At 47.2% G+C, this 23,284-nt stretch overlaps 1 protein-coding gene and 1 non-coding gene across 2 annotated transcripts in view; both read right to left on the minus strand.

Annotated features, from left to right (window-relative positions):
• TENM2 (teneurin transmembrane protein 2) overlaps positions 1-23,284 on the minus strand; it is a 761,851-nt gene that overhangs the window by 105,301 nt on the left and 633,266 nt on the right. The window contains exon 13 of the mRNA XM_040239453.1: positions 770-980. Coding sequence (XP_040095387.1) covers positions 770-980 — 211 coding nt within the window. The remainder of the gene's footprint in view (positions 1-769; positions 981-23,284) is intronic.
• On the minus strand, positions 20,290-20,362 carry TRNAG-CCC. Its single transcript has one exon. It is a non-coding gene; the product is annotated as a tRNA-Gly (tRNA).

Consider the following 23,284-nt stretch of genomic DNA (forward strand, 5'->3'; position numbering starts at 1 on the left):
GTGCCTAGAAGATACCGACTAGGAGGGTGGGCATTTCAAAGCCAACTTGTCTCCTTGCTTTCTATTCCAGGGTACAGCTCTAATCTGTCCTGGTGGGAAAGGAGGGGCCAAGCTGTCTACAAAATAAACCCAGAATTTGCCCCAGAATACTCATAAGCCTCAAATTAGCAACTGAGAGCAAATGTAAATTCAAGAGAATCCACTCTGCCACCGCCATTTTGGAATGAGAAGGGGAAATGCTCAGGTACAACACCTAACAGCAAGTAAGCAATTAGCAGATACAATCGGTGGGGGTGCGGTGGCTATGAGGATGAGAGCCAATCTATACACATCATCAAGTCTCTAGCTCATCGTAGGTGCTCAATAAATTCTAGCAACTGGCATCATCCTGACTCTAGGACGCCACAAATGATACGTTATGTTATTGAGTTTACAACTGCTTTAAAAGCCTATGGTTGATTCATGTCGATGTTTGGTAGAAACCAATACAGTACCGTAAAGCAATTATCCTTCCATTGAAAAATAACTAAATTAAAAAATACTCTAACAAATGAGATATTTCAGTGATGATCAAACAGAAGTCACAATCAGGGAAATTTAGAATAACAATAACATCATAAAATAATAGATCCTCAAAATGATCTAGAAAGCTGGCAGTTAACTGGTCTCCAGCAGGTTCTGCACTGCAGGGGGTCAAATCCCACAGAAGAGCCAGGACAGGAAGGGAAGCAGTGACCTCAGTCACGTGCAGGGACAGAAGGGCGCCTACCTGCTGTTGAAGGGGTTGTCTCCAGGAATGATGTGAGTGCTGTCTTTGCCAGCCAGGAGCTTGATGCGGTCGTAGAAGGACTTCACGGCGGGTGAGTCTGTCTGGCCCTGCTGAATGATGTCTAGGGGGTCCCGGGACCCTCGGCAGAGCAGACTATTCTGACAGGCTGACTGAAGGCAGCAGTCAGGGTCCAGGCAGTCCACCAGGCCATCTGGAAGGGCAGAGACAAAGCCAGGGGTCAGCAGATTTCACGGCCCAAAGCTGCTCTGAGATGCTAGCACCTTTTTAAAAAATTAATTAATTAGACTGCACTGGGTCTCAGCTGTAGCACGGGGATCTTCGTTTCTTTCACTGCAGCCAGCGGACTCTCTAGCTGTGGCACCACGGCTCAGTAGTTGCTGCATGTGACCTTAGTTGCTCTACAGCACGTGGGATCCAGTGGTTAAGGATAATTGCAAGGCAGATTCTTAACCACTGGACCACCAGGGAAGTCCTTGAGATGTTAACATCTTTGTCCCAGCCAGCCTCAACCCTTCCCGAAGGCCTGACCTGGCAGGTTTCCCACAACAAGCCTAGTATATTTCCAACATAAAAGACTGAAAGAAAGTTGTTGAGAATGTTGACAAATGGTTATCCCCAGGTAGTAGATTAGTGTGTCTCTTTCTTTTTCTATCTTGTGTTAAAACTTTTGTATTTCTACTTTTTCTATTATGAACACGTATTATTTGAGTGGTTGGCAATAAAAACTAACACTTTGCTTTTAAACAACATAGCACAAAAAAAGTACCTGTTGCTAGATTTCAGAGACCCATGTTAATGGGTATGCCAGTCATCAAAATGCATGGGATTCCTTAAATCCTGCTTCAGTGGAGAAAAGCATTCCATCCCCACTTCCTCTAAGCCAGGGAGGGTAGTGCTGACTAGTGGGAGCACCGGGGGTGATGAGTGACATTTTCTAGGAAATGTGGAGATATGGCTTTGGCATGAGCATCCACAAACTAAGCCATTAGTTTACCCAATCGCTTCTGGAGCTGCCTTCACCACAGCTGCAGGACTCTGAACATTCTCATTTATTTGCCTAGATTCCTGCTCCTTCACCCGTTCCTGAGTCATCTGTGTTGAGTGGCTCAGTCATGTCTGACACTTTGTGACCCCATGGACTGGAGCCTGCCAGGCTCCTCTATCCATGGGGTTCTCCAGGCAAGTATACTGGAGTGGGTTGCCATGCCCTCCTCCAGGGGATCTTCGCAACCCAGGGATTGAACCCAGGTCTCCTGTGTTGCAGGCGGGTTCTTTACTGTCTGTGCCACCAGGGAAGCCCTCCTAGTCATCTACTGTTCAACAAATATTTGAGTGCTATTCATGTTCTGAAACTAAAACAGGGAACAAAGAATGATGGTGTCTGCCATAAAGGAGCTGACAGTATAGAGAAGGAAATGGATACGACGCATCCTTTAAGATCCACACTAGGTGTGGCCTCCTCCAGGAAGCCTTCCTGATGATGTCCGTAGCTAAGGTAGGTATTCTTGTTCTGTGCATCCCTGAATCTGAGGTTCTCAGAGAATGGTTCTATATCAAAATCCCACGGGGAGAATCAGGATCCTATCCCAGACCTCTCCAGGCAGAGCCTCCAGGAGTAGGTCCTGGAATCTGCATTTTAAACATGATTTTCAGGTGATGATTCTAATGCACCAGAAATATTAGAAACCATTGTTCACACTAACTTCCTTGTACTAGAATTATCTATCTCTGATTGCTTGCCTTCCTGTCTGGAAAACAAGCTTTTTGAAAAAAAGAACAGTGTCACATTCATTTTTATATTCATGCTTTGCTTAGTGCCAACATGGAACCAGGACCCACCAAATGTTTGTTGAATGAATAAATGACTGTTTCCCATTTTCCACATGTCTGTTAGGAATGGGGATGGGAATGTTTAGGGCAGTGTTTATGCCTTGGGATTCCTATTAGAATGGATTAGTTAGCTGGTCCTTCTTCACTCTGCTGGGAGTTGATTGAATACACAGTGTAGGAGCTTGGAGAGTAACTTGCTTACACCTCCTTGATTTGATAGCGAGGCATTTGGGGGCCATAATTAGCATCATAAAAACATGCACTCCAATTCCAGGCTGTGACTTGATGAACACTTGAACTGGAGCGCTGAATCAGAGGCCTGGCTGTGTGCTTTAAATTCACTACAATGTAATTTTTTGGCATTACCCTTTACGTTTGGTTCCGCTAATGAAATTGAAATATATAATTTCACCCAAGTTCCACTGTAATTTAGCAATTAATGTACAATGATTTTAATGCATTACTTTCTTTTTAGCAAACAAACAAATTAGGAGGTTGTGTGTTCTGCTCAGCTTTAAATTACTAAAACTAGCCTCTCATTTTCCACATGGGCAAATGTTGCTCGGGTGTCTCGTAACACGTTTAGATTTACAAAATTTCCTGGAAGTGCAGACACAGGAGGGTGAGCAGGCAGGCATGCTTAAAATTTAGAGACTTTCAGAGTCATGGCTATGAGTACCTCTGTCCAACGTGCTGGCTGAATCGGGTACCCCGCCAAGAGTCAAGGCAAATCTCAGACCTAAGAAACGGTGTTGGAGACTCATATCTCAGCAGCAGAATGATGCCAAGGTACCATTTCACATCAGCTAAGGGCTCCCAGCGCCCTTGGTAGAATATGAAAGAAGAATAGGATAAAAAAGCCAAGTATTCTTCCTGTAACATCGTTTTCCATGGACTGCCCTCACTAGACAGAAGGAATCCACCACGGAATGCCTGCTTTGGATTTAAAAATATCCTGCTGAGATATGTTGGCAGTGCTTCATTCAGCAGCTGCAGAAAGTTCTCAGGTAGAAGAAACCCACTGTTATTAGCACTATAGATTTCTTTAAGGCCACTGGCCTCTTCCCATTAGGAGTTCCATCCATCTCTGGTGGCCTTTTCCTCCCGAAGCTGGGAATGTGACCCCTCCACCCTCAACCCTCTACCACCCACTCTGTACAACCAGCTTGAGGGCCTCGCGTCGGGATCAAATAATAACTTAAGACAGTCTTTCCTGTTAAGATTCCTCTCCCAACCCCCTCGAGTTGGCTACTCCTTCCGGATCTGTGACTGCTTCGAAAGCGGGGACCTCAAATTTCCTCACTGTTTTTGTTGACTCTGGGCTTTTTATTCAAGGGTCCGTCTGGCAGCAGGAGATGTCCTACAAACACATCAGCAATAGCAGATGGCAAATGCTTAAAATAAAAAGGATATAAATGATGTCCTCCTACATATTTACATTTACCTGCTCCAGACATTATGCATTTGGGGTTCTAGCCTTATTAAGTGTGAGCATACATTACGCCTGTAATGACCTCATCATGTTTTGTGATTATGGGCTGCAGCCGCCAAACACTTGCAGACGACACTGTGAACTTGAAATTGGCACTCCAATCTCCCTGCGGCCTGTCAGTCAAAAGAAGCGCATCTTTACGCCAGCAAGCCCCTCGCATGGAGTCTGACATGGCAATCTTCAGTAAATTACCCTGTCACTGACAATCTTGCAGTTATCTCGCAAACAATCAAGCAGGCAATCAAACTGTTCTGAATTGCCAGTTCAGGACCTGAGAGCCTGCCGACGTCTCCATTCAACAGGGGCGCAAAAGCGGCTCGGCCCCTGCATGACATTGGATGATTTATTTTTTTATTTATCCGCCTACTTATTTGTTTGTCTGCTTGGCTTTCTCCTGGTGAGAGAGGTTTGCAGAGTCTTCGAAAAGGGCCCCGTTCTGACTCAGCGGTTATGGGAAAGTTTGACCCAGGTCTTCCCCATCAGCTCACAGCAGGGTCCTACGTCCGCTTCATAAACATTCTTATTTACTCCACTCTGCAAGATGCGGCTGTGGAGTATTAACTAGGTGCTTTAAGTTAGAACACACACTAAAGAAAAGTTCTGGCTGTATGCCACACACAGACATCATATGCTAATGGGAATGGCCATTTCAGAGAAATATGGATAGGGAGAAATTTTCTGGGAGCAGTAGGTGAGGCATTCTTTGTATTGCTTTTGACAAAGAAAATCGGAGAGAATCTTGCGTAACAGTTCTGGCAACGTGACACTAAAATCAGGTTAATGCTAAACGGAAAGCTTTGGATTGGCATTCTCATGATAAGAAGCCAAAAGTCTACACAGAGTCTACACTGAGGTTAAGAACCTGGACTATGAATTCCTCTAGTCCCTGGCTGTGTCAGCTTAGAAAGAAAAAGTTTACAATCAAAGTTTTGCTGGCTGAAACTCAATTTCTTTGCCTTTAAAACTGAGTGATACACTGAGGAAACCAGAATTGAAAGAGACACATGTACCCCAATGTTCATCGCAGCACTGTTTATAATAGCCAGGACATGGAAACAACCTAGATGTCCATCAGCAGATGAATGGATAAGAAAGCTGTGGTACATATACACAATGGAGTATTACTCAGCCGTTAAAAAGAATACATTTGAATCAGTTCTGATGAGATGGATGAAACTGGAGCCGATTATACAGAGTGAAGTAAGCCAGAAAGAAAAACACCAATACAGTATACTAACACATATATATGGAATTTAGAAAGATGGCAATGATGACCCTGTATGCAGGACAGCAAAAAAGACACAGATGAGTATAGTGGACTTTTGGACTCAGTGGGAGCGGGAGAGGGTGAGATGATTTGGGAGAATGGCATTGAAACATGTATAATATCATGTAAGAATCGAATTGCCAGTCTATGTCCGATGCAGGATATGGCACGCTTGGGGCTGGTACGTGGGGATGACCCAGAGAGATGTTGTGGGGAGGGGGGTGGGAGGGGGGTTCATGTTTGGGAACGCATGTACACCCGTGGTGGATTCATGTCAATGTATGGCAAAACCAATACAGAATTGTAAAGTAAAATAAAAAATAAATTAAAAAAAAACTGAGTGATAACAATGCATATATCATAGGGTCATATGATGGGGAATGGAGAGATATAATATCAGTCGGGCATACAGTATACATGGACAGAGGATAAGGTGGTTGGATAGCATCACTGACCCAATGGACATGAGTTGGAGCAAACTCCAGGAGATAGTGAAGGACAGGACTTGCTATGGTCCATGGGGTTGCAGAGTTAGACATGACTTAGGGACTGACCAATACAGTATATGTTGAATGATAGGAATTACCATAACCAGAAACTCCCTGAAGTTTTCCATTTTTTCAGTGGATAAAAATGGGATACAAAGAAATAAATGAAACGAATGTCCCCTGATTAGAGTCATTCATGGGTAGGTTGCAGTTGGGCAAGAATGCTATGTTTTCAAATAGGGATAAGTTAATAATTGATGGTAATAATAAATGCTATAGGCTGTACTGGATTTACATATATTCTTGATTTATATCCTTATGGCAACCCTACAAAGCAGAAAAATAGAACCCTTAAGCTGCAGACTCTGGATCGGGGTGTCTGGGTTTGAATCTCAGAGCAGCTACTACCCATCTGCTGACCATGGACAATTAAGTGCTCTGTGCCTCAGCTTTCTTAGCTACAAAATGAAGATGAGGACAAGCGCTGTTGGGAGGATGAAAGCAGTTATTTCACATTCAGGACTTGGAAGAGCACCTGGTGTAGAAAGTACTCAGAACAACACCATCCTACAGAGTTGGAAATGAGGCTCAGAAAAACTAAGTAAATTCTTCGAGTGGTCAAGAAGCAGCTTTGGAGAAAAAGCAGAAAGAGGCAGCCCATGACATCACCACTCATTGTCTTCTTCATCATCGGAAGGAGGAGATGCTTCCTTCCCAAAGGGAGCCTGAAGACAGAGCAGTGGCCACTCATTAAGCCGGGAAGGCATGCACGGCGGCGAGATTTAATCACTTCTGAAGGCTTGTCTGCCCTACAGCTGAGGAAGAGTCTGGCTGGTTGAAATGGACATCTGAAAAAGGAATCAGCACGAGAAACAACATGCCTGGGAATTCACTGTCTGCAGTGCAGGCTGCTAAGGACCACACTGTTTACCTGGGAGACTCGAGCCCCACTCCAGGTGTTTACCACTGGTACAAGGTGGCACACTTGGGTGGGCTGCAGGCTGGTGCCAGCTGTTTCCAGCTGCTGCCTCGTTTGTTCTGCAAGGCTTTTTAAGGAGTTCCTCAACAGTCCAGAGATTTAACCTGAGATCCTTCACTGAACACTTAACAGTGATGCTACTCTCGGGGGACAGGGGCCACGAGTGAACAGAGAAGCTACGGCAAACAACTGAGCATTTCCAAGTTGGCTGAAAGTGCACCTCTCTTCTGTCTGGGGAAGGCTGCCTGAGTCCATGCATCACTCCTGTAGGAAAGTGAAGTCTCCAGGAATGAGACGAGGGTTATTTCATTTCCTCTTTGATCTCTGTAAACTGGGCAGCTTTGGGAGAATCCAGATGGAGGCATTTGGGTCTGTTCTTGGTGCCTTTTGTTCCTTGCAGCTTGGTATGCAAGTGACTTCCTCAATGACCTGCATGAACTCTCTGGCTTTCGTGGGTATTAAAGGCTTCAGAGGAAGATCCAAATTTACTTTTCTCAGTTTTATTTTGTGACAGGGTGGCACAAATCAATTCTCACAATTCACTTCAGATGCCACGGATAAACTCTGCTAGTGTCTGTAGGCAGCACAGGGTTGGGAACTGGTCGGCAGCTTGTGAAAAACGAGCCGCACTTTTTCCAGATCAAGGATTGATGAGAGGGACTACCAACCATCAAATCTACCTTTCCCACTCAGTAGGGTGGACTGGTTAAAACACTGGCTTTCAAGACTACATAGCCTTTCATTTATTGGATGTTCAAGAACAGGCAAAGTTCATGACTTATAGTAGAAACGTTAGAAATTGTAGTCACCCTTATAGGGAGGTATTGCCTGGAAAAGAATATAGGGGACCTTTCAGGTTCTGGGAATTTTCTAGATTATCTTATTCACTTGACCACACAAGTGATTATGTCGATAAAAATTCATCAAGGTGCATATTTAAGATTATGCGCTTCATGTATTTGCTAAGAGATTGACTCTGGGCAAGATGATCACCCTCTCTGTGCTTTGTCTTCCTTAAGTACAAAGCAGGCATGATGATGATGATAATGCTGCTGCTGCTGCTGATAATGCTGATGACCTCACAGGAGCACTGGGAGGATTAAATAAGAGCACCTAGTAACTTACTGTTGTTGCTGTTTAGTTGCTAAATTGTGTCTGACTCTTTGCAACCCCATGGACAATAGCCTGCCAGGCTCTTCTATCCATGGGATTTCCCAGGCAAGAATACCAGAGTGGGTAGCCATTTCCTATCCAAGTAACCTACTACGTGCTTCCAAATCATTTCTACTTCTTTTCTTCCTTTTGAGTCTTCTTGGCATCATATAGGTCTGTTTCCCATACAGAGTACAGTACTTGTCACGTTCTCATTTTCCCAACAAAATACAGGGAATCCAGGTAGTAAACCCAATAATCCCAGGGCAAGTTTTGAGAGCACCTGAATGACGGAGAGGAGGGGGTAATGAATGAAGCAGTGGTGAGAAGGAAGGAGGTGACAAGTTGGGGCAAGAAGGAGACCTGTACTGTGTGCTCTTTGTGATGGACCCGAAGAGAGAGCAAGGGGGTTGCTGGAGAGCAGCCTCCACTGCAGGCTGGCAGAGGCCAAAGGCTCCTGAATTCCAGCCAGACACATAAAGGGGTTCTTGAGTGAAAAAAGAAATACAGCGACCATAGGATTTGACTTGCCCTGGGAGTTATTTTGTTTTAAGGTGAGCTCTTACAGGACCGTGCTGAAAGTGTATGGGGTCCCTGGCTAATATTTTCCTGCCAGGCCTATATCTGGGTAAACAATCTGAGTTTCCCAGATCAGCATATCAGCACTATTCTGGCAGCCTGATCTTACATAAACTTGCAGAAGAAACACTCCTTCAGCCAGCAGGAGCAACTGACTCACCAATCTGCTCTCTGATGTTGAGGCTGGGTGTTGGACCTTGAAATAACTCAGAAATGCAAATCTCCAAGCATCTCAGGGTATCTGGTCAACCGTACATGCGTGGGGGTGAAGGTGAGGAGGGGGAGAGGGTCAGAGAGCACGTGAAAGGAAGAAATAGGACCCAGGGCTTCTGAGGGCTCTAGTCCAGGTGAGGGCACTGCATTGCTGATCCTGGCCAGTCTCTGCCACTGGGACAGCACTTACAAAATTTTAAGGCAGGTCCAACACTCCAAATCTCAGGGAACCACTGTCCAGGGCAGCACTGGCCTCCTATCCTAGTTAAACAAATAACATAATAATACAGCCTTTAGAGTCAGAATGGTCTGGTTTTAAAACCTGTTCTATCATTCATTAGCTACGGTGAGTGACCTCCTGTGACCTGGTGGTCCCAACTACAGAGTGGACTTAATAGCACTTATGTCACCAAAGATCAGGGAGATGCTATAAGATGGTCCATGTGAAATGAGAAGATGAAGGTACTGCGCTAAACACAGAGGAAGAGCTCAACAAACGGGGGAGGCTCTTTTTAATGATATTTCCTGCTCTCCACCAGGGAAGGGGACTCTTCTATTTGCATTTTACCCAATGCCTGCTGACAAGTTGGAAGTGAGGGATAATTGAAAGTATTCCAGCTTGATGTAACTAAGAAGTGAAAAGCACAGGCAAGGCTGACTTGATTTAACCTGGCAATATGAGATTAGTTCTTCATTGCCTCTGTTAGGTCTCCCGCACTGCCAACCTTTTAAAGCAATAGATTGGCTGACAGGGTGCTCATTTGGAAGGTTTCACCTGCCATTAATACCCTGGCTGCCTGATGGACCATCGTTCGGCAGGCATCTCGCCTCTCCCCCCATGGGGCATCCCCCATTCTCAAACATTGCAAGAAGTAAAATTGTATTTGCATTCCTTCTGGAAGGCCTGTTGGAAGTGTTCCTCTTGCTTCCTGTCAACTCTTTTTGTCGGTCTCTGAATTCCAAGGCCTGGGATCCTTGCCCCCAGAGCACCTTCCAGCTTTTCTTATAACTTAGCAGTGGAAGATCCATCATGTCCAATCAGAGACCTGGCAGAGTGGAGGCCCCCACTAAGAGCTCCTTTGCTGGCTTTCCTGGTCTTCAGGATGGATGTGGGAAAGAAAGCAAAGACTGCCTACGAAAACCCAGGCACTGTTACTGAAGGCAGTGATATGCTCCAAGTAAAACCTCTTTTTGATGGGATTCTGGTTTACCCCGAAGCTACTGGGACATCTGGTTGACTCCATATGCATGGGGATGGGAGGTAAGGGATGGTAGAAATCTTATGGCAATGAACTTGAAATGTGTGTCTAGTTTTCTTTCTTGGGGGGCTGGGGGGTGGTGGAGGGAATGATTCTTCATCAAAAATAAAACAAGTGGACAAAAAACAAAAACAAACACTATCAACCAAACCCTTTAAAACCAATGCTTCTCAAATTCTAACCAGCATCAGAATCACTTGGGGGAACTTGTTAAAATGTAGATTCTAATTCTGTCGTTTTAGAGTTTGGGACTCGAGAGGGTGCATTTCTTACAAGCTCGCAGGTGATGCTGACGCTGGTGTTCTGAGCACGTACTTCTATAAATCAGGCCCCAAACTGCTGATGGTCAGGTTATGCTCCCAGATTTCCTGTCCTGGAATCAGCTCAGTGATGTTAAAATGCTGATCATTATCTCACCCACACCTACTGAATTCCTGAGAGTGGAAAAGGGACTCTGCATTTTAAAGAAAATGCCCTGTGTGATTCCTTTGCTCACTAGAGCTTGAGACCCCCCTGCTCTCAATGACTGAAAACACCTTTCAGATATCCACAGCAGCACAACTCACCCTCAGGCAACTTATGCCTCCTGGGGGAGAGTAACAGGGGTTCCCTATAATAGAGAGTGAGGTGGGACAGGAGGGTCTGCGGTCAGTCTAGGGGTGCTGGTTAAACAAAGGTAAAGTGGTCTCGTCACAGCGGGATTTCTCAGAGCCTTTGTTGAGTGACTATGCGTTAGGAATCTTTACTGTTGCAGTGGAGTATGCGGTATTTCCTGATCGTGGACACTTTTTGGCTTAGGGCATCTCCATGCCAACAGTCTAGTGTCCTACTAGTTGGGAAGCACTTCAGGAGAATACAGGGCTCTAGGTTTGGGGATTCTCCCCTAGGAAGGACCAGCCAAACCTTCATCTACTCCACAGTCACAAGTGACAGCTCCATGCTTTATTGACCATCTTGTAAAACACAGGCTTGGGGTGGTCAGGCCTAATGCAAACTACACCATCAAAACGAGCACATTGGCTCAGAGCCTCTGTCCTTGTGCTCCCAGAGCCTCCCAAAGCCAGTGCATTTCAACACAGGGATCCTGTGCTCGGTGACAGCATCCCTGGGGGTCAGCACGGCCACGGATCATCTAATGAGAGCTAATAGCTGCTCTTATGAAGAGCTTACTAAGTGCCAGGCACCGGGCTAAGTGCTTTACACGCATCCTCTCATTAAATTACCATCAGAACTCCAGGCATCATCAACACTGCTGTTTACAGATGAAGAATTGCAGATTGAGAGAGATTAAACACCTCACCTAAGACCATGCAGCTTTTATCTGGTGGGGCTGTTCTTTTTTATTTTTTACAGAGAATATTTGTAGTTTATTCAAAACTGCAAGAGTGCCAACGTGAAGACAGTTTTCCACATGGTCTCTACACTCCTTTGCTTGGAACGTGTCTGGGCTCCACCCCGAGACTCACCATCATTTGAGCAAATGCGAGGATGCCCAGCAATATAAAGCATCTGGGTGTGACCCTGAAGGTCCTGGTCAAAACCCAGCCATCAGGGATGGTCTTACTATCCACACACAGCCCGAGGTCATGTGTACAAGAACCCTGTGAGTCTCAGAGAGCAGACACAGTCTGCTTTTTGTCTTCCTGAAATGAAATCTTCTCAAATTACCTGCTTCTAACATGCTTCCTCTGCAGCCAACGTGGCCCTCCTGTGGTCTGACCCTCCAGAACACCACCGGAGTGGGAAGTACCCCTGTGAATCAGGGCACACCCCACCCACACACCTACCTGCAGTGTGTGAAGCCACAGGGTTTGGGGTCCCACCTTCCTCATTGAAACTACTCTAACATTGCACCAGAACTTTCCCTGACTGTGTCCATGTGGTCTCCGACCCTTGACTGTCCCATGAGCATAAGAACAGAAACCCAGTGACCTCGCACACCTCGCACGGGCTGCCGTGGCCCCTGCTTCACAGGTGCCCCTGAGTGGTACCCACAGGTGACACCTGTTAGAGTCAAGCACTCGGGGTTAAAGGGCAACCACTGGAATGCAGCTCTCTGTCTTTCCTAAGGAGATCGTACATCTGGTCATACGTGGTTTTGAAATCATAAATGTTTGGCTTGTTGGGTGCTGGTCCTAGAAGCTTCACGCAAGTTCCTGTGCAGAAGGACCGGATGCTGAATCCTTGTTTGCTACAGAAGGTTAGAGGTGATCCTTAAGGCAGGGAAAATGTTCTAGCTGCTGGAGCTGATACCATGCTTGATCTACCCAGTTTCGTCTCAATGTTCAGATCAACATAGAAATCGACTTTCTTTCAACCAATCCTTCCGGTCTTAGTTCTGCCTCCTGAGAATGCTGTGCGCCTCCACCCTCCAGTTCTGGTTGATCGAGCACACCAGTGCCACCCGCAGAGGTGACGATGGCGTGGTGGCGGCTGCGCCACCTAGAGCTGGGTTTTGAACCCAGTTTGTTGCACTCCAAAATCAAATCCTGTATGAGGCTGCTGTGACAGGTCTGCTACTGTGAAACATTCCGAATGGCCATCACACAGGACTAGCTTATCTACCACGTGGCCATGCTTAGCGCCTGTGCCAAGCTCTTTAATTAAAGGCAGGACTACATCAAACAGAAGAGGGACAATTTCAAGCCATAGGGAAGGGCGATTTATTTTTTGAAAAACCAGGATGCAGAATGTTTTAGCTGCCCTCCACCCCAGCTCCTCACTTCACCCAGCTTACACTTCTGCCTAGGGCAGACTGCCACAGGGCTGTCCCCTCACCAGCATCTTAAGTTTCCCTGTGCTTTCTCAGCCTGCGCCAAGCATCCTGATCCAGCCACCAGCCAGTAATGCCCACAAGAACCCTCTGAGGCAGGTTCTGTGTGGCTCATATGGTAAAGAATCTGCCTGCAATGCATAAGACCCAGATTTGATCCCTGGGTTGGGAAGATCCCCTGGAGAAGGGAATGGCAACCCACTCCAGTATTCTTGCCTGGAGACTGCCATGGACAGAGGAGCCTGACAGGCTATAGTCCATGGGGTTGCAAAGAGTCACTAATACTTTTCTTTTTATATTCTGTGAGCTCCGCCTTGCAGGTGAAGAAATGGAGGCTCAGAGAGCTTAAGGGTCTTGCCCACAGTCACACAGGAAGTACATGATGGAAATTCACCCCTAGGAGGTCTATGCTCTTGGTTTTTACCCTTCATTCTTCACAGGAGGCTGCAAGTGGCCACCACCATTTCAGGGAGTCCTGTGAATGCTGCAGGGCTCGGGGAAGGCAATGCCAAGCCTTCAGAGAACATCACCCTCTAGCTGCTGTTTCTTTCAGTCTTTCTCTCTCTTCTTTCTTCCCCTCCCCTTCTGCCTCTCCTCAGCCCACACAGAGCCTCCAGGAACAGTGATCTCACTTGATCAGAAAGTTTTGCCTCGGACATCCCTGACAGGCCTCGCTGGCACAGTCTCCCCCGTGTTAGCCCAGGGCCACGTTTCTATACCCGGGGGCTTTCTCCCCTGCCTGCAGCTGTCTGCCCCCTTTCTTGCTACAAAAACCAGCAGCAACAGAGAGCGGGGCTTCTGATCTCAGGCACTGACTTCCCCACATGCTGGCCTGGCCCTGCTGCTTGTGGCCTCTCCCAGCTCCATCTACTCCCCCCTACCATGCCTGTTGCCCTCGTCAACTACCATTTCAAAGAGCCCACTGACAGGTCAGACAGAAGAGAGCCGATGGCCAGGGAGTCCTGGCCTGGCAGGGGGTGGCAGCCTGGTGGGGTGCCAGACACTGACTAGCTGGGGCCCTCAGAAAAGAAGAGGGCTGTCACCACCGACATCTCTGAGCAACAAGCCGGAACAGTCCCTTTCCGCCTGAGGAGAGGCCCTGTCTCCTGGGGGATGGAGGGCAGGTGGGAGGGCTGGCCCCAAAGCCGAGAGAATTAGCAGGTAAAGAATAAAGAAATACCCCCAGCCCGGCCATGAGGAGAAGGGACCAGACTTGGCTATCAGAAGCTTCCTGCTAGATGAGGGCAATCAGAAGTGCGAATTCCTAAAACTGGCCATTACTCCACCCCAGGCGCTGTGCTGAATGCTCCCTAGAGATGTGCTCAATTTAATCCTCACACCCACTCTACAGTGTCGGCACTGAGAACTGGTACAGTACTTCCAATTATGATCCCAGGATCTGGAGGTCTGCAATGCATTGGCTGTGTGGCTTTGGGTTAGTTCCTTTACCTCTCTGAGCCCCAGCGTCCTCATCGGTAAACTGAAAATGATCGTATCAGCATAATAGGGTAGTTGTGAAAGACTAAATAAGCTCCGTGCAAAAGCACTCAGTGGATAGTAACCATCTGTTTACTCTGGCTTCCTTGCTACTCCACATTTGGTCAAGTGACCCATACTGTGGGAGGTTGGGACCCACTCAGGACTGATTCCTGGCTGCCTCTGCCTTTCGTTGGAGGAGGATTATGGAGCCTGCCTACCTACTGTGGTCAGCCCACAGGAAGTCAACGCACAGGGTGAGCAAAGTTGGCTACAGAGATAAAGAGCAGCAGAACCACACGTTCACATTTTTATGAAAGAAACAGTGTAGCTTACACTTGGATTTTCTTTGCATTAATACAGTGGTGTCAATGGTATGTAGTGACTTGGGTGTCATTGTCTGTGTGTGTTTCTTTAATCCTCAAATGAAATGTATTCATCCTATTAATAATCTCTTGAATAAATGACAACTGCTTCTTATCTTGGATACTTCATATTCAAGCTTTCATTCTTCAAGTTACTTAATAATGAATTGACCAAGACAGATAGGAACCTGGAAGTTGTGGGCCTAGCCTTGAGAGGGGAAACAGTGGACAAACAAATTATAATAGACTTTGCAAGAGTGAGTGTTTTGAAGAAAAGTAAAGGGGGGCCAAGGGTTGAAGAGGGATGGAGGAGAGCCAGAGATGGCATCTCTGAAGTGACGACTGGGTAGAAACCTAAGTGAAATGAGGAAACAAATTGCAGAAACATCTGGGGGAAAAGCATTTGGGGCAGAGGGAACAGCAGGTACAAAAGCCCAGGGATGGGGTGTATTTTGTGAGCTATGGGGAGAATAAGAAGGTGGACACTGGGCCAGTGGAAGGAGAGGGTAAGGAAGAAAGGAGATCAGATGGAAGCGGGGACTTGCTTTTGCAAATGAATGGCCCGTGTCGCACCGGGATGCCATTCTATGGGAGAGGAGATGCCCTGGAAAGGTCTGAGAAGCGCTGTGATATGACCTGACTTTAAAGAGGATTCTTCTGAGGGCCCTGTGTGGGATAGACTGGCAGCTGCAGGAACAGTAGCCTAGCAGAGTTGATGGCAGGATGTGGGTGGAGGTGGGAAGACATTAAGAAACCAGGGCCTTAATAATTAGGAATAGAGACTGGAGGGGCCAGAAAAAGGTGTATCCATGGATCTGGGTGACACCATGCAGACAAAGGTGGCAGGTGAGAGAACCAGGGAATGACCGCTCCAGTAGACCTGCCCCAGGGATGTGAGCTTGGGGATGTTCCTGCGGCCTTAAGGCCAGAGTGCCTTAGCTGGTTTCCCCATCGGGCAGCCCAGGGCCACTAGGCCTGCAGACATCATCCCCTGCAGGCGCTTGAGCTCTCCTCACAAGGGGACATATTGTGCCAAGTCAGTGGTTTTCAGAGGGTCAGCATCTTCTGGGCACTCACTAGAAATGAGCATCATGACCCCCTACCAGACCTACCGAATGAGAAACTCTGGGAATGAGGCCCAACCTAACCTATGCCTTACTCCCTTCTGCAGACTCTGATGCCCACTGACCGATGGAAATCACTGTGCTAAGCGTTTTGCACGGATGAGCTCATTTAAGCATCACAGTATCCCGTAAGGTAGGATCCATCATTAGCCCCACTTTAGGGAGGACAAAACTGAGGCTCAGAGAAATAGAAGGGACCTACTTACATTCATACCATGAACCGGTTAGGGGAGCCAGAAGGTGAACAAAACCTCCTGACCCCGGAATCTCTTTATCATCCTGCCAGGTTGCCTCTTCCTGCCACAGGCAATGAGGCATCATAAAGAAAGACACTTCTCTGTTGTGAGGATGTGTGTTCAGGAATAATTCAAACAGATCTGTCAGCTTCCTGTCTGAAGGAAAGGGGTGGCTGTGATTTTGGGGGCCAAGATGCTCAGTGGAGGAAGGTAAAGCCAATACTTGGGATAAAATGCTCCGTCTGGCACACAAGAGCTGCTACACAAGAGCTGGTCTATCCCTAGGAGCTTCCCCAGTTTCCCCTGCCTCCATGCTCCACACTCTCAGTCGTCTCAGATGTCCCCAAATGTGCTGTGTCCCCTTGCCATTTTCCTCATCCACCATGCCCTTCCCTCTTTTCTTATCTGATTCCTCTCTAGCTTTCAAAATTCCAACTTTACTGGCTTCGATGGCTCCCTTCCGGGCTGCCACTGTCCTGTGGCCTCAGGTCTATCGTGGACACTTAGGACACGGCTTTGACTGGTTTCATGTCTTCTTCACCCATCATTAGACTGTGGGTTCTTTGTGGGACTCTGTGTCTCATGCCCCACAGAGTAGACGCTTGGTGTACATCTGTTAAGTCAATGAATGATTTGGGGGAGTCTGTCCCAGAGTGGCTAGTTTGGGGGGAGGTGTTTTTCATCATCACCATCAATGACAAGATGTCTGCAGAGAGTGGGGACTGGGGTGGAGTGAGTCTCACTTGGGGTGCAACTTTAAAAAGAAGGCACTCATGGGACTTCCCTGGTGGTCCAGTGGTTGAGAATCTACCTTCCAATGCAGGGAACACAGGTTTAGTCCCTGGTCCAGGAACTAAGATCCTACATGACCCGGGGCAACTAAGCCCATTTGCCTCAGTTTCTAAACCCATGCGCTCTAGAGCCTGTTGGCCCCAACAAGAGAAGCGTGTGGGCCACAGCTGGAGAGAAGCCCCAGAGTGTAGCAACGAAGAGCTTGCACTCCACCGCAGAGACCCAGTGCAGCCAGAAAAAAAGATGCTGCTCACTCTCAAGTGTGTCTAGGTCCCGGGTCTCAGACAGACCTTGGCTCAAACGAGCAATGCCAGGCACCCATTCTCTGGAGGGTAACTGGGTCCCTTTGGGGAAGCATGTACTGGATTTAAAGCCAGGAAATAATTGAAAAGGACACATGTCCCCCAGCATTCATCACAGCACTATTTACTAAAGCTAGGACATGGAAGCAACCTAGATGTCCACTGTCAGATTAACAAATTAGGAAGTTGCGGTACATATACACGATGGAATATTACTCAGTCAGAAAAAGGAATGCATCTGAGTCAGTTCTAATGAGGTGGATGAACCTAGAGCCTATTATACAGAGTGAAGTAAGTCAGAAAGAAAAAAACAAATGTTGTATATTTACACATAGATATGGAATCTTGAAAGATGTTAATAATGAGCCTATTTGCAGGGCAGCAGTGGAGACGCAGACACAGGGAACAGACTTGTGGACACGGTGGGGAAAGGAGCAGGTGGGACGAATGGACAGAGTGGCATTGAAACATATATATTACCATATGTAAAACAGAGAGCCAATGGGAATCTGCCATATGTTGCAGGGAGCTCAAACCTGGCGCTGTGTGACAACCTAGAGGCGTGGGATGGGGTGGGAAGTGGGAAGGGGGTTCAAGAGGAAGGGGACATGTGTACACCTATGGTTGATTCACACAGATGTATGACAGAAACCAATGCAATATTGTAAAGTAATTATCCTCCAATTAAAAAAAAAATAAACAACAACAACAACAAAATAGAGCCAGGAAACCAGGCGTTTGGCTCCTATCTGTCTTTCCCTGCTGTGTGGCCTTCAAGGAGTTACTTTCCTCTCTGGACTTTGTAGCTGCTGACAACTGCATATTGCAGCTTTCCTGTGCCTGACAATCCTGGGCTCCATAATCTCATAAATGAAAGGCATGGTGTCCCTTGGTGTGAAGCCCTACCCCTGGGTGGTGCTGGTAGTCCTGGCTGGGGGCAGATCGATGCTGGTATACCTTGAGGACTGAAAAGGGAGGGAATTCCCTGGAAGAGGCTTGGGTTTTGCTGCGTGTGGAGAAAGAAACACTGGGCTCTGAGCTTGGGGGACACCTTGCAGTTTTCCTTCGATTCACATTTGGCCGCATAATTCTGGCCCTTCTCCAATCCCCCAGAGCTCTTGGCTGAGAAGATGGAAAGTCAAAGGAAAGAGCACAGGCCTTGGGCAGCTGTTCTCTCCTCGCTGCGGAGAACGCCTCGCTATTTAAAGTCCAACTGCTCCACTTTCCCCTGCTCGCCCCTGGCACTTCAGCGCAGAAGCACTCTGTGGCAAAAAATGCACTCCAGATCCAAAACAGGGAGGAGAAAAGCTAACGCCGAGGCGATTTTTCAGAATGCTGCAGAATTCGTGCTGCTGAGGGGCTGAGGGCGTTAAGTAGATCTGCTCTGCTCTGATCCAGGACACAAAACTCAGGAGCTATAACGGGCCCCTGACCATGTGTCCTGAATCCTGATTTGCCTACATTTTAGCTGGAGGACCTGGGCAAGCCACCGTCCTTCTCTGGCCCTTCTTTATCATCTATATAAAGGATGATAATAAGAGGCTCCTAGGGCTTTCCTGGGCCAACACCATGGTTTATTTGGGCAGTCTGGTAACATCTGAGCACCGGCCTGGCCTCTGCTAATAAGGGCTCCATGCCCCAGGCCTTTGACCTTGAAACAAAGGACACTCCCTTTGCCGGTACCGTCTAGCCCCTCAGATATGCTCCTGGGAGATGTTAGTGTCTGCATCAGACCTGTCAGCCCTGGCATTATCGACATCTGGGGCTGGCCCATTCTTCGTTGTGAGTCATCCTGTTCGGGATGTTCAGTAGCATCCCTGGCCTCTACCCACAAAATGCCAGCAGCGCCTCCTCTGTTCCTCCTTGCTGTGACTCATACAATGGCAGACGTGGCCAAAGTGCCCTGGAGAACTCAGTCGTCCCCGGTAGGGAACCACTAGTCTGGACTGAGGGGAGGGTTGTGGAAGCAACAGAGCTAATCATCGCACCTATGCCCTTGAACCCTAAAATTGAAATTTAAATGCTGATCACAGAAACCAGGGGGGCATCTCAGTCATCTAGGCAGCTTCTCTGGTCAAGGCAAAAAGCAGGAAGCCAACAGAATGATACAAATGTTACCTCTCTGCCACCAGTTAGATCTTTGTTTTGATCCTTTAATTTCCCCAAGTAAGTCCTCAGTGATTTGAATTATCAACATTTTTTGCAGTTATGCATTTTAATCATAATTTTATGATGAATATTTGATTTGTCATCTAATCAGGGAAAAATATACAATTCCTTAAGAGACACTTAATAACCATTTAAGCCTCTAAAGATTTGATTAGAAAAGACTGAAGGTGCTGTGTTAGGTAAACTCATGAACTTTCCACACCTTTTTATTTTCTTCAACAAATTCCATGGTCAAATACATTTACTATGAAAACAGTTGCTGGAAAGCTTTGCCCAGGAGGCGGTGTCCCCCCAGGACCTTCTGTGGCAACAGCACACATCCTGTACTTGTTTGAAGCTTCTTCAGAAACAACTTCCAAATTTTGTTGCTGTTTTAGAAGAAATGAGATGCTGGCTTTAAGGAAGAACAGCGATGTCACAGTGGCCAGGTATCCTCATCAGGGAAACAGAAAAACTATGAAGAGAAAGACTCATAGACCTTGTTGCGAAGACACAGATAATGTAGAAGAAAGAAGGGGTAAATTGGGGTGTGACATTTGCTGTGAAGGAAACACCAGACAGTGATGGGAGAAAAACAAAGGTGAGCCTTCTCTGACAGGCCTTTCTGTGGCCTTTGAGCTGAGATCTAAGAATAAGATGCTTCCCACGGGGCTCAGCGGTAAAGAATCCACCTGCCAATGCATGAGACCTAAGAGACGCAGGTTTGATCCTGGGTTGGGAAGATCCCCTGGAGGAGGAAATGGCAAACCCACTCCACTATTCTTGCCTGGAGAAGTCTGTCATGCAAAATGCCCAAGTCAGAGTATGGCTGGCCTTGGACCAGCATGGGCTGGGGGATGAAACTTAGCCCCCACAAGGCTCAGAAGGCTGGCCAGAGGGGATGAAGCAGGTCTGCTATGGAGGGATTGGGAACAGTGAGAGGGAAGGTAGGCACCCATCACAGCAGGCCCTCCAGGCCAAGGTGGAACACGCAGAACTCTTAGTTGCTGAACGTACGAGCTAGTTCCATGACCGAGGATTGAACCTGGGTCCCCTGCATTGGGAGTGCAGAGTCTTAACCACTGGACCACCAGGGAAGATCCCCAAGGTGAAACATTTGATTTTGATGCTAACTATGGGAGAAGCCTTTGGAGGGCATGACATCATCTGACTTACAATATAAAACTCTCTCTGTGCTTCTGTGTGGGGGCACAGAGAACAGGGGCAAGAACAGCAGCAGGGAAACCTTGTGGGTTGCCTATTCCCATGATCCAGGTACCTCCAAAGCCCAGCACAGTGCTCTTGAAACCTTACTGATTATAGCTTTTATATGCAGTGGAAAGTGGATTCTATCTCTTTTTTGAACCTCAGTAGAATAAAAGGAAACCAAACCCCCTAACTCTCAGTACTCTCAACAGAAGAAGCTTCTCTAGTCAAATGTGCCCAGGAAATCAAAGACCTTATTACAGCTGGAAGGCCCATGTGGTTTGCTAGGAGTTCAGTTGGGGCTAGTTCTGTTTCCCTCCCAAAGATGAGAGCCCCAGTGCCTGGCCAGCTGGCAGTGGCCTCTAGGCCAAGTCTTAGTCTTCTAAGCGTGAGATATATTGCTTTGCTCTCTGGGAGCTAATTGGTTATGGCTCCAGCTACATTTGCCACAAGGTCTTTGGACTGCAAAGGGAATCCTCATCCAACCCAATTAATAGAGCAACATTGCATTTTTATGCTGTCCTCCACCCAACCCATCCATCAGTGTGATTTACACACATTAATCAAGGCATTTACAATGGGTTCACCAAGCTTGCTCCCTCATTGGATGGAGAAACCGGACTATTTGGATTCTTCTGGAGTCCCTGAGGTCCCGAGCTTGGCTCTGCTAAACCTACAGACAAGGTGAGTTATTAATTAACAATTGAGATAAATGCTGCAAAGAGCATCCTTGAATCATGTCAAACCAATTTGGATGGTTATGGGATGTGGAGGAGGCAGTGGGTGAGGGGTGGGTTTCGTCTGTTCCAAGTGCTTCTGGACAGACTCCAGTGTTTTTTCTCCTCATTTAGGCCTGGCTGGAGTGCCCTGAGCTCAGGCCAGCATCCACATCTCTTAACCCTAGGCAGCCTCCTCTGGAGCAAAACAAGGAACTGAGCTTCACAGATGGAGGTGAGCTGGGAAATACCATTCTGAAGAGCAGCCTGACAAGACCTTAACTTAACAGACAGAAAGGTTGACGCTGCTGGTGGAGGGAAGAGCTCCTACCAGGGGTTCCTGACCACACAGATCTGAGGACATGAGGGAGCTAGGAGGCAGCTGGAGACCCTGGCTTGATACTGTGATGGGCTTTCTTTCCACAGAGCTGACGCCCATGCTCTATGACAGCGTCTCCCCGAAGCTCCCGGTGAATGGCTTCCCGCCCCGTCTGCCTTCACTCGCTGGACTGTGATACTACCATGCTTATACATCTTTCCAGATGGATTCTGAGCTTCAGATGGATTCAGTGAACTCTTTGTGGACACTTTGTGTCATTTGTCTTCATATTTCCAGAGGCCTGTTTCCAAAGTCTAACATTTAGTCAGCCCTCAACGAATGTTTGTTAAACCATGAATGAATGACAAATGGAAGGATGGATGGATGGATTCACACTCTAATGACAGAGAGTTAAAGGCTACTTAAATTTTGAGACCAACATTGGCCATCTCTCCAATCAGGATTGGAGAGCACTTCTAAAACATACTAGTTATTTACTCAGAAACACCACAGGAAATCGTGTTCATATTTTTCCAATTCCTTCCTTCTTCCTGAATTAAATTCCCTTTCTTCACTTCATTCCTCTTGGGTTCTGGAAATACTAGGGGTAGAGGTCTTGGAAACAGGCATCATGACACTGGGCTGTGTCAGCCCACGCAGGGGAAACTATTATTTGAAAAAACTTTTTTCTCAAAATGTGGTTTGCAGATCCCTTGCATCAGAATCCTTGGTAAAAATGCAGATTCCTAATCCCACATCTGACTTAAGAAATCAGAATCTCAAAGGTTGGGACCAACAAATCTATATATTTAACAGGCTCTCCAGTGTTGTCATACAACCCCGAGGTCTGATGAACGCTGGTTAGAATCTCACTGGTTATATACTGTGGGGAAATTACAGGTTCGGCTCCATCTCTGTGGATTCAGCATCCATCCTGGACAATGACACCATCGATACTAATGACGTGAAAGCCAGCAACAGCCAACACAAGAGGGCATCGTATGAGCTGGGCGCCTTGTAAAATGTATCACACACATTTTCTCCCTGGAACGTCACACCTGCTCATGGAGGTGGCATAACTGGGCCTATTTTACAGACAACAAAACTGAAACTTTGGGGAGGAAACTGACTTGCAGAAGTAGGTTACAGTGACTGACTTCTGAGTCCAGGCTCTTAACCATATTCTGCTACAGTGTCACCTATTCAAAAATCAAGGAAGTGACAGGGGATGACCACAAAGCATCTTTCTTTTCTTTACCTTTTTAAAGACATTTGTTGATTTCTTTCTTTCTTTCTCTTTTTTCCGGCTGCACCATGTGGCATGCAGGATCTTAGTTCTCCCACCAGGGAACTTAGTTCCCAGAACCTATGCCCCCTGTGGTGAAAGCTTGGATTCTTAACCACTGGACCATCAGTGAAGTTCCCAGCATGTAACTTCCAGATCTGTGTTGAAGGAAGACAGAGCGAAACAAAGACAATCCCCCAGAGTGGAGGGGAAGCCTTCAGAAGGGCTGTCTCCTGCCTTTCCACCTCTGGGCCTCTGCCCACAGACTGGGGACAAGCACTTCAGACCATAGTGGAAGCCAGCCTTTCTGCACACGGAGGGCCGGGGCGCCTGACGCCAAGGTTTGGGTGATAAATGGGTGGAGGGAAGGCATAAGGACTGTCTTTCCAGGGCCGACGGTCCACCAGCACCTCCCCACCTCGAGGTTCCCACTTTGAGAGGAAATCTACACCCTTTCTCCTACCCCTGGCTGTGATGAACTAAATCTCACACC

Source organism: Oryx dammah, unplaced genomic scaffold, assembly GCF_014754425.2.
Source record: "Oryx dammah isolate SB20612 unplaced genomic scaffold, SCBI_Odam_1.1 HiC_scaffold_5, whole genome shotgun sequence".
In the NCBI taxonomy this organism is placed as follows: domain Eukaryota; kingdom Metazoa; phylum Chordata; class Mammalia; order Artiodactyla; family Bovidae; genus Oryx; species Oryx dammah.